We start from the raw sequence: 24,195 nt of genomic DNA, 5'->3' as shown, positions 1-24,195 counted from the left end.
AAGAGTCCACATGCCACAACTAAGGACCCCACGAGCCACAACTAAGGAGCCCGCAAGCCACAACTAAGATCCAGTGCAACCAAATAAATATTTAAAGAAATTTAAAAGAACTTACCTATTACCTTAAAAAATACTGATCAGGGGCTTCCCTGGTGGCACAGTGGTTAAGAATCCGCCTGCCAATGCAGGGGACATGGGTTCGAGCCCTGGTCCGGGAAGATCCCACGTGCCATGGAGCAACTAAGCCCATGCGCCACAACTACTGAGCCTGCACTCTAGAGCCTTTGAGCCACAGCTACTGAAGCCCGTGCGCCTAGGGCCCGTGCTCTGTGACAAGAGAAGCCACCACGATGAGAAGCCCGCGCACCGCAACGAAGAGTAGCCCCCGCTCACCACAACTAGAGAAAGCCCGCACGCAGCAACGAAGACCCAATGCAGCCAATAAATAAATAAATAAATTCTTTAAAAAAAAAAAAAAAGAAGTACTGATCAGGAAGCTACAGCAAACGTGGCAACCCCAGCCCCACGTATTCTACCCTCACACCTCCCTCCTTGGTCACTGCAAGCCACTCTGGGCTCCCATCTCCACACGCTGGGCTTGGCCCCTGGTGGCCCTGGAAGGTGTTCCTCCAGTCCCAACAGAGCCCAATGGCCGAACGCACACGCACGACGCCCCCTTCCCTACCAGACGGTCACCCCACACCGCAGCAATCAAGGAAAGACCCCAATAAATGGAGCAATAAACTATGTTCAAAGACTGGGAGACCCATAGGGACAAGATGTTGGTTCTGCCCAAATAATCTACAGATCCAGCAAAATCCCAACCCAAATCCCAGCAGGTACTTTTTTCCAGAGACTAACAAGCTGAATCTATATAAAATCCACATGGAAATGTGAAGGCCAAAGGCACCAACGCAGCCTTGTAGAGCGAGGCTGGAGGGTGCACATGGCCGAACGGCAGGACCAGCGGGCGACAAGCCTGGAGCAGAAGGACTGAGCGATGCTGACCTGCACAGGGCACACAGGGCCAAGCAGGGCGTCCGGCACAGCCCATGCACTCGGCCACCTTGTGGGGCAATGAGGAAGGAGGGAGCTTCAAAACCGAGCCTGAGCCAATGGACATCTATACAGGAAAAATGACCCCTGCCTCACACCATGCACAAAAACTCCCTTACGGGGAGATGAAAGATCTGAAAACAAAGGCAAAACAATAAAGCTGTTAAAGAAAAGCAGAAGTAAACGTCACAGTGATGTGGAGTAAGCAGAGACCTCTGAAGCAGAACACAGACGTGCCAACCACAAAAGACAAACAGATACACTGGACTATAGTAGAATTTAAAACGTCTGTTCTCAGACACCCCAGGGAAGTGAGAAGATGACCTGCAGAGGGGGAAAAAGATGCCTGCAACACACCCGGGACAAAGGAGTCCCCTGAGACAGAGGAAGAGCTCCCACAATTGAAGACAGAGGAAAAGACGGCCCACGGGACCCGGGGAGGCCAGATCCACCCACCGCCTGTATCTGCAGAGGCAGCCAACGCAGAGCTGAGAAGCAGTGCTGGGACCATCGGGCCACGAGCCTGTTTACTATCTGGCCTTTACGGAAGAGCTTTCAGAGTCCTGCAATCAACAAAGGGGCGAAAGCCTGGAACAGGCACTGCACAGGAGAGGGTCTCCACATGGGCAGCCAGTGCAAGAAAGGCACTGCCCCCGTCAGGCACCTGGGAAACCCAAGTGAGGACCACCTGCTCTGCGCGCCCTCAGACAACAGGCGTGAAGAAGCGGAGGATGCCAGGCACTGCGAGAATGGAGAGCAGCTGGAACCCGCAGGCGGCTGGCAGGCAGGGAGCTACCAAACCCCACCTGTAAGTGTCTGACCTGCAGTAACCCCTACAGAGGAGCCTGTGCCCCAGGTGCGCCCTACGCCACCGAGGAACAAACCCGGCCACCAAAAGACGTCAGGCAGCAGCTTTATTCATGAAACCCAAACTGTGAGCAAACCCAATGCCCCAATGCCCACTGACAGGAAATTAAGAAGCTGTGGGCTTCTTAATGGAACACTCAATAATAACCAGAATAAACCACTCACAACGGTGCACACAGACACGGATAAACCTCACAGCCACGATACCAAGTGGGAGAAGCCAGGTGGAGAAAGGATACACACTGTGTGATGACCCTTGAGTGAGGAACAAACCAGGAGCCAGGGTACCAGGGAAGGAGCTGGGAGGGGGGGCGGCGGGAGGGCTGGCGCTTGGGATAGGCATGCCATCTTCAATTAGGGAGGAAAAACACAAGCTCTGCAGGGGCCAAACAAGAAACAAAACGAAATAAAATAAGCAAAATTCCAGTTTCAAGGCCTCCCGGGGAGCCCAGGGCAGAACCGCCAGCCGTCACCTGGGCCCACATGGGCCACCTGGCACCTGGCCTCTCTGATCCGGCCCTTCCCCCTCATTGTCCTCAAACGCATGGAGTCAGGGTGCCATAATGATGAAGACGTTTGAAATGTGTCTCACCCTGGGTCATAAGAATTGTGTTGACAAAATCCAAAAGACCAAGCAAATGTTTTCTCCTAGGATTCCTATCTGTACAGAGGAGCACCTTCTGACGGAGGCTGCACGGTCAGCTGGGCGCAGGCTCTTCCCAGGACCACAGCCCTCCGCAGGCTCACACTCCCCTCTGGATCACCTGACATGAACCCCACCATGAACCCATCTGCCATCAGCCCTGGGCCATGTAGATAGGAACAGACCTGCCCGGGAGCAGCAGCAGGGCGCCGTGGCCGGGCTCCTCCGTGGCGTCCAGGCATTCGGGGGGCACCAGGGTGCCTGTGTCCTCATCCGTGAAGGTCTCACACTCACTGTAGGTGCTCTCGGAGCCCATGTATGCGCTGTCTGTCACCTCGTTGGCCTAGGAGAGAGAGCCAAGAGTCAGTCCCGGGGCCCGGGAAAGGACCCCGTGGAGGGGGAGCTTGCACGTGGGAGATGTTCCTCCTGTACTTCTAAGCAGAAACAGTAGGTTACAAAACACTTCAGTATTTTCAAAAATGAAAAATAGGCACATGTTCAAGAGCAGAAAAAAATGACTGGAGGGATTTTTAAACTTAGTTATAGAAATATGCCTAAAATGGACACAAAGTATCCCAACATCACAGGATACATGCCAGAACAGCCCGTTTTGTGGCTTTCCAGCACTGGAATGAATTCTACCCCAGGAACTAATGTTCAATAGTGTAAGACTATGCCTTTTAAAAAGTCCCCATCAATATCTGCTCTGTATGTGCAACCTATTGCTTTGAAATTCAATTACGTGGTCTAACCTCAAAATACGAATTCATTAATTATTTGACCAATTATGTTTTCTGGTTAAATGTCTACTTTCCCGGACTTCCCTGGTGGCGCAGTGGTTAAGAATCCGCCTGCCAATGCAAGGGACGCAGGTTCGATCCCTGGTCCGGGAAGATCCCACATGCCACAGAGCAGCTAAGCCCATGTGCCACAACTACTGAGCCTGCATTCTAGAGCCCATGGGCCACAGCTACTGAGGCCACATGCCACAACCACTGAAGCCCGTGCGCCTAGAGCCCTCCTGTGCTCTGCAACAAAGAGAAGCCACCTCAATGAAAAGCCCGCACACTGCAACGAGGAGTATAGCCCCTGCTCTCTGCAACTAGAGAAAGCCCGCATGCAGCAACAAAGACCCAACACAGCCAAAAATAAACTAATTAATTAATTTAAAAAGGTCTACTTTCCCACTAAACACATCTTTGTTTTTTTACTCTTGTGGACCCAGTACCGAGCACAGGGCTGGGCGTACAGCAGACAGTAGATATTTGTGGACTGTCCAAATGAACTTAAAACTGAAGAACCATTAAACAGGCCATTTTCAATGTACAATCTCAGCTTTAACTGAAGTGCAACTTCATTGGTTAGGAGAAGCAGCCATCCTTTCATGCTCGAAAGAGTCTGAGGTTAACAATTTGCAAACAAGTAAGAATTCAGAGAAGCAACTGGAGACGGTGCACTTTGTCCTCGGGCTCTGGTGTCACAAGATGGGGGGGTGGGTGGGCTAGAGGGTCCCTGACGGCTGTCTCCGCACCTGCGCCCGATGGAGACCCAGGGCCCATCCTCGGTCTGCCGTCCAGCAGCCGTGTGATCCCAGCCCGGGCTCTCGAGCATCCGAGCTGTGCTGCCTCATTTGTAGATCAGGGGCTGCAATGCTGATCTCAAGAGGTCGTAACCACTCAAGACTTAGAGATCACACAGGCGGGTACGAGAACAGAGCCTGAAAGCCGGGGGCTCACGTGTCATAGGTGGTGCAACCTCTGCCTCCTGCACATAGGACAGAATGAAGCAGGGAAGGCACCCGAGGTACCTACTGCACGCATTCCATGCCGCTCCTTATTTCCAAGGGAAAACCTGATATTCCTTGGAATCTCAGGCAACTAAGTCATTCACAAAGAGCGTTCATTTCAAAATCTGAAATCAGGAAATCCCTTCAAGAGGCCTCCACTCTCCTTCTCCTCACCACCAAGCAGGTGGCTCTGGGCTCAGCCTGCAGGTAGGGACACTGTCCGAGCCAGGCAGGCTCCACCATGTGCGAGGCTGGGCCCGCTGCTCCTGGGCTGAGGGACAGTTGCCCGGAGCCCTCCCCTCCCCTCTGTTCGCCCTCGACCCGGAAGCAGGCGGGTCTTGGACTTGGACTGGGGGCCTCAGAGATGGCTTCCTGTAGAGGACAGAACGTGAACCTTGAGGTCAGCGTTTAGACAGCCAACCACCACCACTTCCAGCAGAGGCTCCTCTGGCCAGTGTGGCCCCAGGTCCTCGCAGGCAGCGGGGTGCGCAGAAGCGCCGGCCAGCTCGGTGCCGGGGGAGGCCCAGAGCTCAGGCCTGTTGACCTCACCCGCAGTCATGCTGCTGAGGCCGGGCTGCAGCCGGAACCCTCCCTGGGGCCTGGAGGACGGTTCAGGGTGGAAGTAATTCCTCACAATGCAAGACGAAGCAGATGCCATGCAAACCCGACTGCGCCCACACCTCGCAAGCAGACATGCTCACCTTCCATCTTCATTCCTAAAGCAAGCCCGGACCCGGAGCACACAGAGCAGCCCCAGGGGCAGGAGGCCCAGAGGCTCCAAGAGGACCCCAGAGCAAGGCCCAGGGAGGGCCAAGGGGACCGGGAGGACGGGGCCAGCTCGTTTCACAGACACTACCCACCTGCTCACCCCCTGAAGTCCAGGCTGTCCTGAATAAATTTCAGCAAGCCAGATAGTTTTCTAGGGCAGGCGGGCGAACACCTGCCTTTTAAGAGGGCAGAAAACTGTCTGTGAGCGTGGCCCACTGGAGGAACACCGAGGGCTCAGAGAGGCACCCCAGCAGCCCCCATGTGCCGCCAGACAGGACCTCGCTTTGCCAGCCCACCGTCTATGCCGCCAGCTTAAAAATGATTACAAATTACACGTTAGGATAAGCTCATGTGGAAATCAAAGTGCACATTAGAAAGCTTGGCTGTGTTTCCTCACCGGTTAACAAACGCTGGGCCAGCGGGTGGGCAAGGAAGCCCACGCTCACGGCCATCAGTGAGGGGCTCGAGGGCGCCCAGGCCTGCCTGGGGCCCTCGCTGTCTGGTCATGGTTCCTCCAAGGGGAACAAGCTGCCGGGCAGACCGTGGCCGGTGTCCAGCCTCCTCTTACCCTTAGATGCCAGCCTGGCCAGGGCCCGGCTCCTCACACCAGCTCCAGGAAGGGCGCGCTCGTGGAGACAGCCTTTCCATGGAATTGGAGCGCTGGGGACTCTGTCCAGACCGGTCATCAGCTTCCAGCGGCCTTCTATTTGCTCATCGTGCTGAGGTTCTGCAAAACCTGTGTGTCCACCTGAAGGTACATCACTGTCTCGGAAGGAGTTTAACCCACTCCCAGATATGCTCCATTAAACCTGCTGCTCTAGCTGGCAAGGGGGGCAAAGTTCAGGAAGTGCTTGCTGGGTTTTTCACAGTCAGATCTCCAAACAGAGTGGCTTTTGTTCTTGATTTTCTAACCTTTCTGATAAGAGTCTGAACAAAAGACCTATTTCTCCATCATCTTATTAAGGCCAAGAGTTGGAGGAGAAGGGAGGGCCAGAGAAGGCACAGCAGAGACCATGCTTATCGTTCCGCTGGCGCCTGCTCTCTGCGACTTTCCCATCGCCCCTCTAGAAGTTCTGACACGCGCTCGTCCCCATGGGCAGCAGGTCCTCTGCCAGTCCACCCTCCACCTCGCTCAGACTCTCGGACCCGGAACCTTCTTCTCATTCCCAGAACGTCAGCGACAACCCTCATTCACCGCCCCGCCCTTCCCCCTTCTCAGAATCACCACTTTCTCCTGGGGAATTCCCTGGATGTCCAGTAGTTAGGACTACGTGCTTTCACTGCCGAGGGCCCAGGTTCAATCCCTAGTCAGGGAACTAAGATCCCACAAGCCATGTGTTGAGCCCAAAAAAATTTTTTTAAAATGATAAAAATAAAAACTTTCTCCTAGGAGCTCTCCTACAAGCTGGGGCCAAAGGGATGCTCAGTCAAACACCGGAAGTCACGGGTCCCCCAAAGCGTCCCCAGCAGTAAAGGACTCGGGAGCAGCAGTCCACCAAGTGCTACTGCATAGTGCACCCTGACCAGCACCGCTGTGTGCCCAGCCAGAAAATGTTCAACGAAAGGCTTATTTATCTCTGAAGATCGCCAGCAGAGGGTCTCCAGATGTGGTATTGGATATAATACACGTAATCTTCACTCATATTGTTATGGTACTTATTAGGATTACATGATTCAAAACATTTTTAAAAAACAGCTTTCTACAAGTTTCTAAGCACCTAATTCCACTCCCCTCAAAATTACAACTAAAAACCTTGAAAAGGGGGCTTCCCTGGTGGTACAGTGGTTAAGAATCTGCCTGCCAATGCAGGGGACACGGGTTCAAGCCCTGGTCCGGGAAGCAACTAAGCCCGCGGAGCAACTAAGCCGTGTGCCACAACTACTGAGCCCGCGTGCCTAGAGCCCATGCTCCACAACAAGAGAAGCCATCGCAATGAGAAGCCCGTGCACTACAACGAACAGTAGCCCCTGCTCGCTGCAACTAGAGAAAGCCCGCGCGCAGCAACGAAGACCCAACACAGCCAAAAATAATAAATAAAAATAAATACATTTATAATAAATAAATAAAATAAAAACCTTGAAAAGCATAAAAACACACGGAGGAACTTTTAAGGCCCAACACTGTATGATTCTAACCAGCTCTACGACATTCTGAAAAAGCAAAACGATGGAGACAGTAAAAGATCAGAGGTTGCCAGGTGCTAGTGGGAGGAAGTGACGAATTTGGGGGGCAAAGAGGATTTTTAGGGCAGCGAAACTGCAATGGTAGATACATGTCATGAATTTATCAAAACCCACAGACGGTACACCACCAAGAGTGAACCCTAATGTAAACCATGGCCTTCAGTTAGTTACAATGTATCGACATTGGTTCACCCTTTACAACAAATGGAAGATGTTCACTGCCGGGAAACTGTGTATGTGTGTGGGGTGTAATGGGAACTCTCTGTACCGTCTACTCCATTTTCTGTGGAGCAGAAAACCTAAAACTGCTAAAATGTAAAGTGTGTTAATTCTTTTAAAGCAACCAAAAAACTTAAAAAGAAATATTCCCTCCTTGTTGAAAAAAAAATTAAGATCTAAAAACCTGAGAAGCATTCCTGCTGCATACTCTGAAACGTCAGGTTCCCACCCACGTCCTTGCAAGGTGACAAGCGCGAGGTGGGGGATGGCACACCTGAGAGTTGAGGCACCATAAAGGTGGGAGGGCGGGCTTCCCTGGTGGCACAGTGGTTGAGAGTCCGCCTGCTGATGCAGGGGACACAGGTTCGTGCCCCGGTCTAGGAAGATCCCACATGCCGTGGAGCGGCTGGGCCCGTGAGCCATGGCCGCTGAGCCTGCGCGTCTGGAGCCTGTGCTCCGCAACAGGAGAGGCCACAACAGTGAGAGGCCCACGTACCACACACACAAAAAAAAGGTGGGAGGGCCACACTTGTGGGATGCCAGGGGGGTCCGCCCTGCAGAGGACAGGAGCCAGTGATCGGACAGCACCCCAAGCCTGCTCCGCCCAGGCTTCAAGAGGCAGCCCCAGCGTCAGTGGGCCTCACCCTTTTGGTTTTTTATTCTTTTGTTTTTTTTTTTGCGGTACGCGGGCCTCTCACTGTTATGGCCTTTCCCGTTGCGGAGCACAGGCTCCGGACACACAGGCTCAGCAGCCATGGCTCACGGGCCCAGCCGCTCCACGGCATGTGGGATCTCCCCGGACCGGGGCACGAACCCGTGTCCCCTGCATCGACAGGCGGACTCTCAACCACTGCGCCACCAGGGAAGCCCGGGCCTCACCCTTTTGGATCAAATGTGTTGACGCCTTTTACTATCCTGAGTAACAAAACTCATTGTATTAGTTCCCTGGGGCTGCCAATTTCTTTTTTCTTTTTTAAATTTAATTTAATTTAAATTTCGGTGGGGTTTTTTTTGGCTGCATTGGGTCTTCGTTGCTGCGCTTGGGCTTTCTCTAGCTGCGGCGAGCGGGGGCTACTATTTGTTGTGGTGCACTGGCTTCTAATTGCAGTGGCTTCTCTTGTTGTGGAGCACGGCTTCTGGGCACTCAGCCTTCAGCAGTTGCAGCACGCAGGCTCAGTAGTTGTGGCTCGTGGGCTTAGTTGCTCCGTGGCATGTGGGATCTTCCCAGACCAGGGATCGAACCTGTGTCCCCTGCATTGGCAGGTGGATTCTTAACCATTGCACCACCAGGGAAGTCCCAGGGCTGCCAATTTCTAACTACCATAAACTGGTGGCTTAAGACAACAGGAATATATTCTCAGAGACCTGGAGGCCAAAAGTTGGAAATCAAGGTGTCAGCAGGGCTGAATTCTTCCTGAGGCTCCAGAGGAGGACCTTTCCTGCCTCGTCCAGCTCCTGGTGGCTAGGGGATGTCTCGGCTGGCAGCCATGTTCCTCCAGCTCTGCCCACGTCTTCATACCGCCTTCTCCCCCGTGCGTCATCTCCCTTTCTCTTCAAAGGACATTGGTCATTGGATTCAGGGCCCACTCTACCCAGCATGATCCCATCTTGAGATCCTTAACTTAACGAGATCTGCAAAGACCCTTTCTCCAAATGAGGTCACATTCACGGGTTCCGATGTACCTTCTGGGGAGTACCATTCAACCCACGACACCCACATACACATCAAATACAAAGAATCAGTATAACACCCTCACGGAAATACGAGACAAGAACAAAACGGACGACATTGATGGTAAAGTGTGTGCTGGTTTGTCAACAGGCAGGAGAGATCTGCTGCTGGCCGACCACTAAGTGAGGAGACGGGGTTCTCTAGACACTCTGAACAAGAAAAGCAGGCTCTCCCCTGACCTAGCTGCACTTCTGGAAAGTTCAAGGTGTGTCATTCCACACATAGCCTTCCATGCCTCGCCATCCCACAGTCTCGGGGTCTGGCAGCTGACTTGACAGCTGACACGTCAGGGTCCTGCACACCCTCAGCCCTGCCCGGCCACACCATGCCTCACAGCCAGCACACGTCCCAGCTGGGCACTTAGCCTCCATGTACCAGGACTGGGCCTGGCACCACCAGGTCACACAAAGAATGAACACACCAGCTGTTGCTGAATGGGGGACGCAAAGTGGGGTTGTCCCTGCCCTCAGGGGCTCAGGCCCAGGTGGGACTCTAGGACAAAGCTGTGAGGGGTGAATGCTCCCAGGTGGCTTGGAGGCCTGTGCTGGCAGAAGTGAGAGACAGTCAGGAAGTGAACCTGCGTCATCTGAGGGGTGACTAATACCTGGGCAGTTTCTCAGAGCAGGGAACAAGCTACAGAGACACAGAAGAGGGCAGTGGGATCCTGTGGGGTGTTACCATTCACAGGGACTCTCAGAAGCTCTTCATTTCACAAAGGAGCCCGTGCTCTGGCCTTGCTTGGCAGTCTGGCAGAAGGGGATAGCAATGTCACAGGAGAGCCTGCCCCTCTGCTGACAACAGGCCACCAGCCCCGGGTGCACAGCACGGAGAGCAGACGCCCGCCAACCACAGTGTCCCCACCAGTGTCAGAATGAGCCCTGCCTGCCTGCCCTTCATGCCATTCCCCACAGAAATGTGGGGATGACCAAGAGGCACATGAAAAGATGCTCAACATCATTAATTATTAGAGAAATGCAAATCAAAACTACAATGAGGTATCACCTCACACCGGTCAGAATGGCCATCATCAAAAAAATCTACAAACAATAAATACTGGAAAGGGTGTGCTGAAAAGGGAACCCTCCTGCACTGTTGCATGTAAATTGATACAACCACTATGGAAAACAGTATGGAAGTTCCTTAAAAAACTAAAAATAGAGCTACCATATGACCCAGCAATCCCACTACTGGGCATATACCTGAGAAAACCATAATTCAAAAAGAGACATGTACCACAATGTTCACTGCAGCGTTATTTACAATAGCCAGGACATGGAACCAACCTAAATGTCCATCGACAGATGAATGGATAAAGAAGATGTGGCACATATATACAATGGAATATTACTCAGCCATAAAAAGAAATGAAATTGAGTTATTTGTAGTGAGGTGGATGGACCTAGATCCTGTCATACAGAGTGAAGTTAAGTCAGAAAGAGAAAAACAAATACCATATGCTAACGCATATATATGGAATCTAAAAAAAAAAAAAAAAAGGTACTGATGAACCTAGTTGCAGGGCAGGAATAAAGACGCAGACACAGAGAATGGACTTGAGGACATGGGGTGGGAGGGGGAAGCTGGGGCGAAGTGAGAGTAGCATCGACATATACACTACCAAATGTAAAATAGATAGCTAGTGGGAAGCAGCAGCATAGCACAGGGAGATCAGCTCGGTGCTTTGCGATGACCTAGAGGGGTGGGATAGGGAGGGGTGGGAGGGAGGCTCATGAGGGAGGAGATATGGGGACATATGTATGCATATGGCTGATTCACTTTGGTGTACAACAGAAACTAACACAGTATTGTGAAGCAATTATACTCCAGTAAAGATCTATAAAAAAAAAAAAAAAAACAGCCGTGGGGACCAATGAGTGAAGCAGGATTTAGGGTACATGAGGAAGAGAGGGTGTATCTGTCAGATGCCCGCTCAGCTCTCCCGGGAAGACCACTTGCCTCAAAGGTAACGAAGTCATCAAACTCCTCGGGGCAGGCTGGCGGCTCCTCGTCGGGGGCAGGTGTGACACTGCAGAGCTGGCCGTCGGGATCTGCTAGAGAAAGAAGACCCGGCTCAGCAGGTGGCCCAGAGTATCCCCAGAGAGGTCAAGGGGGAAGGTGCGTGCGTGGTGGACATGAGCAGGACCTGGACTGGCCATAAGAAACCCCGGGGAAAGGAGGCAAGCAGTGCAGCCCCCGGGGAAACAAGGCTTTGGGCCAGACTCCACGTTCTATTTATTTTGGCCATGCCACGCGTCTTGCGGGATCTTAGTTCCCCAACTGGGGACTGAACTCAGGCTCTTGGCAGTGAAAGTGTGGAGTTCTAATCACTGGACCGCCAGGGAAGTCCCAGACTCCACGTTTTAAAGAATCTGTCTTGTCTGGGGAGGTGTCAGTGTGATAACATCTGTCCAAGGTGCTGGACCCATGGCAGCTTTTATTTTCTCCCTTTTTACTTAACTTTACCTTCTACAACACATTTTATTTTATAATAATAATCAGTTTGAAGGAAACGCTATCGTTTCATGCTGGATAACGCTGACGTCAGCACCAGAGACCCCACTTCTCAGACACGAGCCCACAGCAGTGGCCCTTCTGCAGAAAAAGCTCTGCTCCCATGGCCTCTAGGCAATGTCAGGGCATAGCCCGTCCCAAAGAGCATGCAAGACGCCTATGTTTCCTGAAGCTGCTTCATTACTGTGATATCATAAGAAATATTTATTTGGTCTTTGTCTCCATTGGTTCCTGGCACAGAGCTCCTAAAACCCCAGGGATTTCCTGAGTGAAGGGGTGAAATGAGCATCTTTTATTCATAACAAGCCCCTTTCAGCCTTACCTGGGTTCACACCAGTGAAGTGACTCTCAGAGGATGGGGGCTGGTTGCCAGGGAACTTTCAGCCCCACTCCTGACCTCTGATCTCCCGGGATGGGGAAGGGCTGGAGATGCAGCTGATCTCCAACAGCCAGGGATTAAACAGTCCTGCCCGTGTAATGGAGCCTCCACACAAACCCCAAATGAAGGGGTTCGGGGAGCTTCCGGGTTGGGAACACACTCAGATACCAGGAGGGTGGCACATCCCAAACTCCATGGGGACAGAAACCTCTCCATGCCAGACCCTGCCCCATATACCTCTTCACCTGGCTGTTCATTTGTAACCTTCATAATATCCTTTATAATGAACTGGTAACAGTCAGTAAAGCGCTTCCCTGGGTTCTATGAGCCATTCTAGCAAATTATCAAACCTGCGGAGGAAGTTGGAACTCTCGATTTGCAGTCAAGTCAGACAGGAGGGAGGGTGACCCAGGCACCTGGGCAGTTGGTGTCCCAGGTGGTATCCACAGAGCACAGAGGACTGCGTGGTGAGGAAAATCCACAACACAGATCACAGCAGTGACTACTCACACACATCAGTTCCTTGTTGAGTGTGTTTCACGTGACCTAACAAAACATCAGTCACTTATTCGTATGGAGTAGAGGCCTTTGAGGGCCAAGTGGACCAGCAAGCCTCCTGATGCTCCTGGGAAAAGGACTCTGAAGGGTCAGCACTGGCCTCCTTGGCCAGAGGACGCTCTTCTCTGGCATCTGGACACCACGCCCACAGGGCTCTGAGGCTTGGAGTCACAGGACAGCCTGGGGAGGGGGATGGACGCTGCCGGACCCCTCAGTGGCAGGACACGTGGCTATGTACTGTTTTTGAAGAGCTCTCAATTTGAACAGAATAATCATGCTTCCCCTCGACAATCAAGCAGATTCAAACGTTTACACGTTCAGTAACTGTGAGATGCTGCTCCAAATTCAAGACTGCAAAAGCCCTTTGGCTGCTTCCGTCTTAAGAATCACAGGTACTTTTGCTGCAGTTGCTTTGTACCATTTTCCCTAGGGGAGTGTAGCTCAGACGGTGGCTGGAGTGAAGGAGCCTCAGAGCGTGACAGGCTGGACCTGGACCCCGTGCTCGCTGCCCACCATGCCAGCCCACAGCCCTGCAGCCCCTCATTGGAGGCCTGGTCTTTGGTGCAGGTGAACTATGGCAGAACCATAGGGAGAGGGTGACTATGGATGGAAGACTTTGGCGTCTGGGGCAGGGGAGGGAGAGGACCACTTACCCCAGCGGAAAGCTGTAAAACGCTAGGCTGACTCTGCCTACCTTTCCACTTTCAAATGTTAAGTCTTGCTTGCACTTCCAAAAACTGAAACAGAGAATTCAAAACTTTCAGAAAGCAGCCAATCATCTTAGCCATGGTGGACATGTGCTCAGATTCCAGGGGTGGGTCCTGCCCCATGCAGTGGAGGCACATGTGAACGCAGCTCGCATTTCTACAATCTCGATGGGAACTAAATATGGTTCTTCTATCAGTTTTCTCAATTAAGTATCAGTTTTTACTGTTTATTTATCTTGTTCTTCCAGAGCCTGGGGGTGGGGGATGAGCCAGAGCAATGGCCCATTTGTAACAACCCGGCTTGATTTCATTCTATTCCTGAAACAAGGCCTGTGGCGAGGACAGCAGACTCCTGCGCTCCTCTGCAAAACTGGGTCAGTACACGGAGTCAGTGCTCCACTCCTGGACGCAGAACGGAAGCCTGACAGACGCGACAGGCCGACCATGGCCATGGCAGGGGTGCCGGCAGGAAGACGTTGAGGTGAGCTCTGGCTGAAAGCAGTTCAGGTGATCACGCTCCCATTCTCCCAAATGCTACGAGTTAACAATTTCAAAATCGTCTCTGACTTGTTTTTATTCTAATTTTATTTTCACTCTCCATTCCTAACAAAAGTTGAATGATGACGTCAAATTACCAAAAAAATAAAGGAGAAGCAGGGGGATTTCCCTGGCAGTCCAGAGGTTAGGACTGCCAGGGCCTGGGTTCAATCCCTGGTTGGGGAACTGGGATCCCACAAGCAGCGAGGCCAAAAACAAAAAACAAAAAAAAGGAAAAGCAGGGCCCACAGCCCTGACCCTCCCAGCAGTTCACCCACTGTGCGGGGAGGGGCGTCCCAACCAGCACTGCCCACTCCAGAAGAGGCCGAGTCTCCTGAGGCACCCAAGCTGCCCAGCCCAGCCCCCCAGCCTTCCTGCAGCCCCAAATGTGCAGCGTGGCCCCAGGTCCCCTTCCCAGACACCCTCTGGGAGACCTGTGTGCCCCCAGCTTCACCATCCCCCGAGTCCCATCACCTCCCGGGGTTGTCCGGGCTGTCCTCCACTAGAAAGCCAGCTCCACCGGTGCTGTGTCCCCGAGCCTGGAATGGTCCTCTCGGCAAAGCTGACGGCCCTGACAGGTCTCAGCTGCCCGCTCCCACAGCTGCAGCCCCTTCATCTGCCTGATTCAAGCTCTCATCACAGCAGCCTCCCCTTAGCCTGCCCACCCGAGGACCCCACCCTATCTGCTGGCCAGGCTGGGCCCCTGACCAACCCTGACAGACGCGACAGGCCGACCACCCTCTCTGCTCCCTCCGGCACATACTTCAGGAGTGGGGTCTGCTCTGCATAGGCTAAACTGGGGCGGGGGACACCAGCTGCAGTGTGGCATCATGCTAAGACCGAGCCTCATCCTCCCACACCACCACGTGGGACGCTGCTGTTCCAGAATATTCGTGCCACTGAAGAATCAAAGCACCACTTCCTAGAGCATTCAGGCTAACTCTGGGACAGCCTAAGAAGCTTTTATTTTTAATTACAGTGGAAATGTTACCAAAAAAGAATGCACAAATAATGAGACTCAGTGATGTGTGTGGGCCCCAGAGGCGGAACTTTCACCAAGTTGTCCTGACCTGGGGACTTCCCTGGTGGTCCAGTGGTTAACAATCAGTCTTGCAATGCAGGGGACGCTGATTCAATCCCTGGTTGGGAAACTAAGATTCCCACATGCCGTGGGGCAACTAAGCCCATGCGCCACAACTGGAGAGTAGCCTGCGCACCACAACGAAAGATTCCGTGTGCCACAAGAACCGATGCAGCCAAAAACATTAAAAAAAAAAAAAAAAAGTTGTCCTGACCTGGAGGCTCTAATTCAGGAGGAAGTGAGGACAGAGGGCCCCCCAGCTGCAGGGGGAAGGGCCCAGGCCAAGGCAAGGAGGGAGGAGGGGTGTGGCGAGCCCCATCTCAGCATCAGGTGGAAGGTTGACCACAAGGGACAAGCAGGACCCAGGAGACAAGACATTCTCAGACAACCATCTTCTCTCACCAGGCTGATAAATCTATGCACACGAAACTTCGAGACACGTGCAACCAGGGGACAGCCTCGGGGACAGCAGCTGGCACCCCTCCGGCTCAACAGATGGGGGTCGCTCTGCTCCCACACCGGGGCCTGACGGGCTGGTGGCTGGAGAGCTCTGACAGCACACTGGGTCGCGCCCACCTGGTCGTGAGTTTTCCAGGGAGCACATTCTGACTCCTGAGGCCCAGGGTTGGGACCCCCTAGGTCACGACCCCCCAGGAATTCCTACAGCTGAGCTTGCTCTGTTTCTCGTCACCTGTGGGCCTATCAGAACAGAGCAGCCACTGCCCAGCAACAGAATCGGGGACGTGGGCTCAGAGAGGCTCAGAGAGGGCCTCAGAACCACACAGATAGCCCCGGCACCGTCTCTCGCTGGCCACTGTCCTGGGCTCCTTCCTGCCCACGCCCAGGGCCCTTGACCCTTCAGAGAAAGCCCAGTCTCGGCCCTGGCTGGAAGGTGCCCCGTGGTCAGCAGCTGCTCCGTGGTCACCCCAGGGAGTGGTCCACACCACTCCCCCCGAGGCCATGGGCTGAGGGTGGACAGCAGCATGCCTAGCCTGGCTCATGTCAGGCCAAGTGTCCCAGCAATTCCCATAAGTTCTTGAACTCTAGAATGTTCTGCTGACATCCCAGTAGAGCACTCAGGGACTTTAGCACCTTCTTCCCCACAAAATGGCTTAGTCTCTGCTTACCTGAATATTCAATTTGTTTAATTACTGTGACCACATAAACACTGACCCCTCTGGCCAAGAGTATTCCAGAAGCACATTTTCCTCTTACTCCACGTCTTGTTTTTCCTGGCATGAGTGACTGCTTGCTGGTGTCCTGGGCTTGACCCCTATGCACCCACCACCCTCCCACCCCCAAGCCCTCGGGCAGAGCTGCGAAGCCTTCTCAATGACCCACCAGTCCTGGGGCCCTGGCTCCCATCACCGCCAACCTGTGGCCAACCCATCACATGGGGTGAAGGTGAAATGAAGCTGCTGAAGACAAAGACCCACGGAGCCACCTCCTCTGGGACATGTGACCTCCTTACTGACCCCCGGGACTGAGACCAGGCAGCCCAATGCGGCGGCTCCAGCCCCACTGGGTCCGGACACCCACGGACCCAGCGGGAAGCTCTCAAGCACACGTGGCACACGCATGAAAACCAGTCACACGGCAGACCTCAAACTCCAGGCACAGCACAGAGATCCCATTCTCTGACTATCACACACATGATTAGGTTCAAATTATTGACAAGATCTTAAAATACATTTAGAAATTGTTTAAAATAATTGATGAGTCAAAGAAAAAAATCACACTGGTTTGTTAAAACTAAGAGAAAAAAGCCTACACCTAGAGTTTCCCAAAGGTTAACCGAGGAAGCTGTGGGTGGACAAGCCAGCCCCCACCCCCACCCGCGTCCTGGGCGTGCCTGCGGTGGCCCCGGTGACCTTCCCGAAGGCCTGGCTTGGGTGTCTGCTGTGGGGTGGTGAGCACACCATACCAGGAAGCACCAAGACACACTGGAGGTGGAGAAGCAAAAATTTTCATGAAGCCACCAAAAAATTTTGTGCAAGGGATGAAGTTTTAAACAACTTTCTGTTTTAACCGCACACCTAACCTCCAAAAAATCACTGAAGGACTACAACCCACTGGTTACACAGATCCAGACACAGGCACGAAGCCTCCGCCTGCAGACTCTCAGCCTGGAGCCCAGGGTTCACCTCACCCACCCCACCCCCTGTACGACCTCTGGGTGGTACTACCCAGCTCACCATACGGGCCTTGGGACTACCCCCCACCTGGACCAGCCTCACGCCAGTCACGCCAGCTGGCCCCCAGAGAGGGCTGCCAGCCCGGAGCTGGCCCGTGAGGTCCTCCAGCCTGGCCCACCCACCACACTGAGGGCAGCTACACGGCCTCGGCATGTACCGTGCACACATGGGGTCCCCAGGCTGCGCGGGGCCTCAGACGGCGTGCATGCAGACTGACTGGGAGAAAGAGCCAGTGGGGACTTGGGGTTTAGGAAACCTTGCCCACGTGACACTGCTAGGCAATAACTTTGGGGCAGGGACAGACAAGACAGGTGACACTACCAACAACTGCTGATAAGACCCAAAGGCATCCCTTGACCCAGCCCCATCAGGTAACTGATGGTCCTGCCCAGGTCTGCACGTCCTCCTTTTCCTCTGCCAAGAGCAGGAGGAGGGAACGAGCCTGTGACTGGGACCTCCCACCACCCTCACCCCAGCACGTGGCCACAGATGGGGAATGAGAAGGAAAACTCTATTCAGAGCTTCGGGATTTTATTTAAAAGGACAGCATATGGGCAACCGGTGAGAGTGTGAAACGTTCGCTCTGGCAGTTCTGTAAGAAACTAAGCTCACAGCCAGCACGCGACCAGCCATCCCATCCCTGGCCACAGGCCCCAAAGCCATGACAACACTGTCCACACGAAGACTTGGACCTCAGCGTCACTAGAAGGTTCATTCATTGCGGGCCCAAACTGGAGACATATTACTGTCCATCACCTGGGGGGCGGACAAACTGCATAGGCATGCAGGCGAGCACAGCTCCACACGGGAAGAGTGCCCTGACACGCGGCAGCACGGGTGAGTCGCAAGCATCACACGCGGGCGAGCACAACACGGGAGTGTGGCCAATGGTTTATTTATGTGATGTCCACGAGAGGCAAGGCTAATCCATGCTGACAGAACCAGCCAAGGAGATGCCGGCAGAAGGGAGGGGATCACTGGAAGGCCAGCAGGGAGCTGTCTCCGGGGACAGTAAGGCTCTGGGCAGGGGTCTGCATCCCAGCAGGAGAACATCAACATTCACAGAAGGGCACACAAGATTTGTGCATTCACAAAAGGTAAACTTTGACTCAAAATAAGACTGCAAACAAATACTGAACTCTAATGAATCAGTAATGACTGATACACAGGACAAGGTGTTTGGGGGAGTGTACGGCAGTATACCTGTCTAAAGTGCATCCCATTTAAAAAAAAAAGATGGATTGTTGGACAGATGTATGGGTGGATATATGATATATAATGACACAAACGCAGGAAGATGTTCCCTGCAGATTGTGGATGGCAAACACACGTGTGGGTGTTCATTGTGTAAGTCTTGCAATGTTTTTGTATGTTTGGAAGTTTTCATAAAAAAAAAAAACAGTTCTGGGGACTTCCCTGGTGGCACAGCAGATAAGACTCTATGCTCCCAATGCAGGGGGCCTGGGTTCGATCCCTGGTCAGGGAACTAGATCCCACATGCATGCCACAACTAAGGAGCCCCCGAGCCGCAACCAAGGAGCCCATGTGCTGCAACTAAGAAGCCGGCAAGTCACAACTGAAGGAGCCCTGGAGCTGCAACTAAGGAGCCGGGCTGCTGCAACTAAGACCCGGTGCAACCAAATAAATAAATATTAAAAAAAAAAAAATTTCTGGGGAAAGGGGCAGTAGACTTCTAACATTACAAATAAGTAGCTGAGTCAGTGAATTCTGGAGGACAGTGCGTGAGGAGCAAAGAACGAGGTGGGAGAGAGGGCCTTCTGAAACCTGGGATGTTTCAGGGGCTCTAAGGAGGAGAAGGCTCAGCAAAGGGAGCCTGAGGAGTGAGGGTCACTAATCGGGGGGCGGGGGGCTGAGGGAGGGGGCTGAGGAAGGGGTGAGGCGACAGAAGCCCACGGTGGGGTGACTGACCTCCATTTCTGATCGCTGTGATCCCTTGGTAGAAGTCTTCGAAACTAATCACGCCGAGCCCACTGGGATCCAAGTACCTCGTTAAGTCCTTCACCTGCAATGGCCAAGTGAGAATGTTATCGGAGCCTTCACACTTTGGGTGGTGGGGGGGTCGTGCATGTGACATCTCACCACATTCAGAGAAGCAGGCGGCTTGCAAGGGGCAGTGCTGAAAGTAAGGGCCATTAGGTCCTCTGACTGGAGTGCCAGCAACAGCTCCAGCCAGGGCACAGGTGGCATCTGGGGAGATGCTGCCAACAGTGCCCAGAACCATGAACCACAAACCACAGAATAAGACCCTGCTCTCAAGCCAAAAGCCATGCTTCTTGAGTGTGCTGAAGTTTTAGGCATTACTGCAGTCAGGATCCAGGCGCTATGCACAGCACAGACCCGCCCACCCCGACAGGCACCCCAGCCGTGCAGAGGCCTTAGTAAAACTGACTCCAGCAAGTAGACCCTGGACATCAGAAATAATAAAGAGTAAGTGGGATAATACACACATGATGTTCCAGAGAATGAAACTCTCCAAAAAGAAGGTAAGTTTCTGTTTGTAAGTATAAACTGGATTTCATCAAAATTTAATACTTTTGCTCTTTAAAAGACACCCTTAGACAACACTGTAGATCAACTATACTCCAATAAAAATTAATTTAAAAAAAAGACACCATTAGTATAACTAAAAGACACAGACTGGGAGAAAATCTTTGCAAATCATATATCTCATAAAGGACTTGCATCCAGAATGTATAAAGAAATCTTAAAATTCAACAAGAAGACAAACACAATTCATTTTAATGGGCAAAAGATTTAAACAGACATTTCATCAAACAACATAAATAAATAGCTGATAAGCACATGAAAAGATGGTCAAGATCCTGAGTCCTTAGGGAAATGCAAACTGAAACCATAAACGGCTGTAATGAAGACAACTGACAACAGCAAGTGTTGCCGAGGAAGTGGAGGCACAGGAACCTCCGACGCTGCCAGGAAGGGTGGGAAATGGTCTGGGAAATCTGGAAAACCAGGGCCAACCACACAACACAGAAACTCTACTCTTAGGGATCTTCGCAAGAGAAAGGAAAACGTGGGTCCAAACAAAGACGTGTATGCAAATGTTTACAGCAAGCGGCGTTATTCAAAACAGCCAAAGAGCAGCAGCAATCCAGATGTCCACCAGCTGAGGAACGGATAAACACGATGTGGTCCCTCCATACAAAGGACTACTCTTCAGCCACGAAAAGGAATGAAATACTGACACACATACAACATGAAAAAGCCTCAAAGACATTCTGCTAGATAAAAAGCTGGGCACAAAAGACTACAAATTATATCTTCTCACTTACAGAAAATTTTCAGAAAAGACAAACCTACAGAGCTCAGTGGTTTCCTGGGATTCTGGGGTAGAAGCAAGGGTTGACTGCAAACAGCACAAGGGATCTTTCTGGATCCCTTTACAACATCTAGAGATGTTGTAAAACTAGGCTGAGGTGAAGGGCATGACTCTATAAATTTTCTAAAATTCACAAACTGTACACTTTAAATGGATGAATTTTTTGGTATATATGTTATACTTCAACAAAACTCTCAAGAAACAAATGAATAGAAAGGTAAAAAGGATTCAAGGGAAACTGACAAATACTGAAGTAAGGCAAAGAAGATCTAATATATGGATATTAGAAGTCCCTCAGAAGAAAAATCAAAGCAAAGAACAAATATTAAAACTATACTTAAGGGACTTCCCTGGTGATCCAGTGGTTAAGAATCTGCCTTCCAATGCAGGGGACACAGGTTCAATCCCTGGTCGAGGAACTAAGATCCCACATGCCTCAGGGCAAGTAAGCCTGCGTGCCACAACTGCGGAGCCCACACACCACAACTACTGAGGCTGCACACTCTGGAACCCATGCACCACAACTGGAGAAGCCCTCATGCTGCAATGAAGGTCCCGCATGCTGCAACAAAGATCCTGCATGCTGCAACTAAGACCCGACACAGCCAAATAAATTAATTAATTAGCCAAAGCAATCTTAAGAGAAAAAAACAGAGCTGGAGGAATCAGACTCCCTGACTGCAGACTATACTACAAAGTTACAGTAATCAAGACAATATGGTACTGGCACAAAAACAGAAATATAGATCAATGGAACAGGATAGAAAGCCCAGAGATAAACCCACACACCTATGGTCAACTAATCTATGACAAAGGAGGCAAGGATATACAATGGAGAAAAGACAGTCTCTTCAATAAGTGGTGCTGGGAAAACTGGACAGCTGCATGTAAAAGAATGAAATTAAAACATTCCCTAACACCATACACAAAATAAACTCAAAACGGATTAAAGACTTAAATGTAAGACCAGACACTATAAAACTCTTAGAGGAAAACATAGGAAGAACACTCTTTGCCATAAATCACAGCAAGATCTTTTTTGACCCACCTCCTAGAGTAATGGAAATAAAAATGAAAATAAACAAATGGGACCTAATGAAACTTAAAAGCTTTTGCACAGCAAAGGAAACTACAAACAAGATGAAAGACAACCCTCAGAATGGGAGAAAATATTTGCAAATGAAGCAACAGACAAAGGATTAATCTCCAAAATATATAAACAGCTCATGCAGCTCAATATTGGAAAACAAACAATCCAATCAAAAAATGGGCTGAAGACCTAAATAGACATTTCTCCAAAGAAGACATACAGATGGCCAAGAGGCACATGAAAAGCTACTCAACATCACTAATTATTAGAGAAATGCAAATCAAAACTACAATGAGGTATCACCTCACACGGGTTAGAATGGGCATCATCAGAAAATCTGCAAACAACAAATGCTGGAGAGAGTGTGGAGAAAAGGGAACCCTCCTACGCTGTTGGTGGGAATGTAAATTGATACAGCCACTATGGAGAACAGTATGGAGGTTCCTTAAAAAACTAAAAATAGAATTACCCTAGGACCCAGCAATCCCACTACTGGTCATATACCCAGAGAAAACCATAATTCAAAAAGACACATGCACTGCAATGTTCATGGCAGCACTATTTACAATAGCCAGGTCATGGAAGCAACATAAATGCCCATCGACAGACGAATGGATAAAGAAGATGTGGTAAATATAAACAATGGAATATTACTCAGCCATAAAAAGGAACGAAATTGGGTCATTTGTAGAGACGTGGATGGACCTAGAGACTGTCATACAGAGTGAAGTAAGTCAGAAAGAGAAAAACAAATATCGTATATTAATGCATATATGTGGAATCTAGAAAAATGGTACAGATAAACTGGTTTGTAAGGCAGAAACAGAGACACAGATGTAGAGAACAAACGTATGGCCACCAAGGGTGGGGGTGTGGGATGAATTGGGAGATTGGGATTGACATATATACACTAATATGTATAAAATAGATAGGTAATAAGAACCTGCTGTATAAAAAATAAATAAATAAAATTGAAAACTATACTTAAGAAAAATTCCCTAGAATAAAAAAAAGTTTTTAACTACATATTTGTTTTCTTCCTTATTTTTTTCCTTGAGACTTTATCTTTTTTTTTTTATTATTTTTTTTATTTTTTTAAACATCTTTATTGGAGCATAATTGCTTTACAATGGTATGTTAGTTTCAGCTTCACAACAAAATGAATCAGTTATATATATACATATGTTCCCATATCTCTTCCCGCTTGCGTCACCCTCCCTCCCACCCTCCCTATCCCACCCCTCCAGGCGGTCACAAAGCACCGAGCTGATCTCCCTGTGCTATGCGGCTGCTTCCCACTAGCTATCTACCTTACGTTTGGTAGTGTATACATGTCCATGCCTCTTTATTGCTTTGTCACCGTTTACCCTTCCCCCTCCCCATAGCCTCAAGTCCATTCTCTAGTAAGTCTGTGTCTTTATTCCTGTTTCACCCCTAGGTTTTTCATGACATTTTTTTTTTCTTAAATTCCATATATATGTGTTAGCATACGGTATTTGTCTCTCTCTTTCTGACTTACTTCACTCTGTATGACAGACTCTAGGTCTACCCACCTCATTACAAATAGCTCAATTTCGTCTCTTTTTATGGCTGAGTAATATTCCATTGTATATATGTGCCACATCTTCTTTATCCATTCATCCGATGATGGACACTTAGGTTGTTTCCATCTCTGGGCTATTGTAAATAGAGCTGCAATGAACAGTTTGGTACATGACTCTTTTTGAATTATGGTTTTCTCAGGGTATATGCCCAGTAGTGGGATTGCTGGGTCATATGGTAGTTCTATTTGTAGCTTTTTAAGGAACCTCCATACCGTTCTCCACAGTGGCTGTATCAATTTACATTCCCACCAACAGTGTAAGAGGGTTCCCTTTTCTCCACACCCTCTCCAGCATTTATTGTTTCTAGATTTTTTGATGATGGCCATTCTGACTGGTGTGAGATGATATCTCATTGTAGTTTTGATTTGCATTTCTCTAATGATTAGTGATGTTGAGCATTCTTTCATGTGTTTGTTGGCACTCTGTATATCTTCTTTGGAGAAATGTCTATTTAGGTCTTCTGCCCATTTTTGGATTGGGTTGTTTGTTCTTTCGTTATTAAGCTGCATGAGCTGCTTATAAATTTTGGAGATTAATCCTTTGTCAGTTGCTTCATTTGCAAATATTTTCTCCCATTCTGAGGGTTGTCTTTTGGTCTTCTTTATGGTTTCCTTTGCTGCGCAAAAGCTTTTAAGTTTCATTAGGTCCCATTTGTTTACTTTTGTTTTTATTTCCATTTCTCTAGGAGGTGGGTCAAAAAGGATCTTGCTGTGATTTATGTCATAGAGTGTTCTGCCTATGTTTTCCTCTAAGAGTTTGATAGTTTCTGGCCTTACATTTAGGTCTTTAATCCATTTTGAGCTTATTTTTGTGTATGGTGTTAGGGAGTGATCTAATCTCATACTTTTACATGTAGCTGTCCAGTTTTCCCAGCACCACTTATTGAATAGGCTGTCCTTTCTCCACTGTACATTTCTGCC

The 24,195-nt window shown here is 50.3% G+C and overlaps 1 protein-coding gene across 10 annotated transcripts in view; it reads right to left on the bottom strand.

The window, feature by feature from the left end:
• The window catches only part of RAB11FIP3 (RAB11 family interacting protein 3), an 81,894-nt gene that overhangs the window by 19,805 nt on the left and 37,894 nt on the right, over positions 1-24,195 (bottom strand). For 7 of the 10 annotated variants that reach the window (XM_033429320.2, XM_033429316.2, XM_033429321.2 and 4 more), the window contains exons 2-4: positions 19,153-19,246; positions 11,212-11,306; positions 2,752-2,909 (exon numbers count right to left, since the gene is read on the bottom strand). In XM_033429320.2, coding sequence (XP_033285211.1) covers positions 2,752-2,909; positions 11,212-11,306; positions 19,153-19,246 — 347 coding nt within the window. The remainder of the gene's footprint in view (positions 1-2,751; positions 2,910-11,211; positions 11,307-19,152; positions 19,247-24,195) is intronic. The other 3 variants (XM_012533159.3, XM_033429325.2, XM_033429317.2) reach the window with 1 other exon arrangement.

This window comes from Orcinus orca, chromosome 16 (assembly GCF_937001465.1).
Source record: "Orcinus orca chromosome 16, mOrcOrc1.1, whole genome shotgun sequence".
NCBI lineage: Eukaryota > Metazoa > Chordata > Mammalia > Artiodactyla > Delphinidae > Orcinus > Orcinus orca.
The sequence above is the reverse complement of the archived record's forward strand: the minus strand, read 5'-3'. Positions and strand labels throughout refer to the sequence as shown.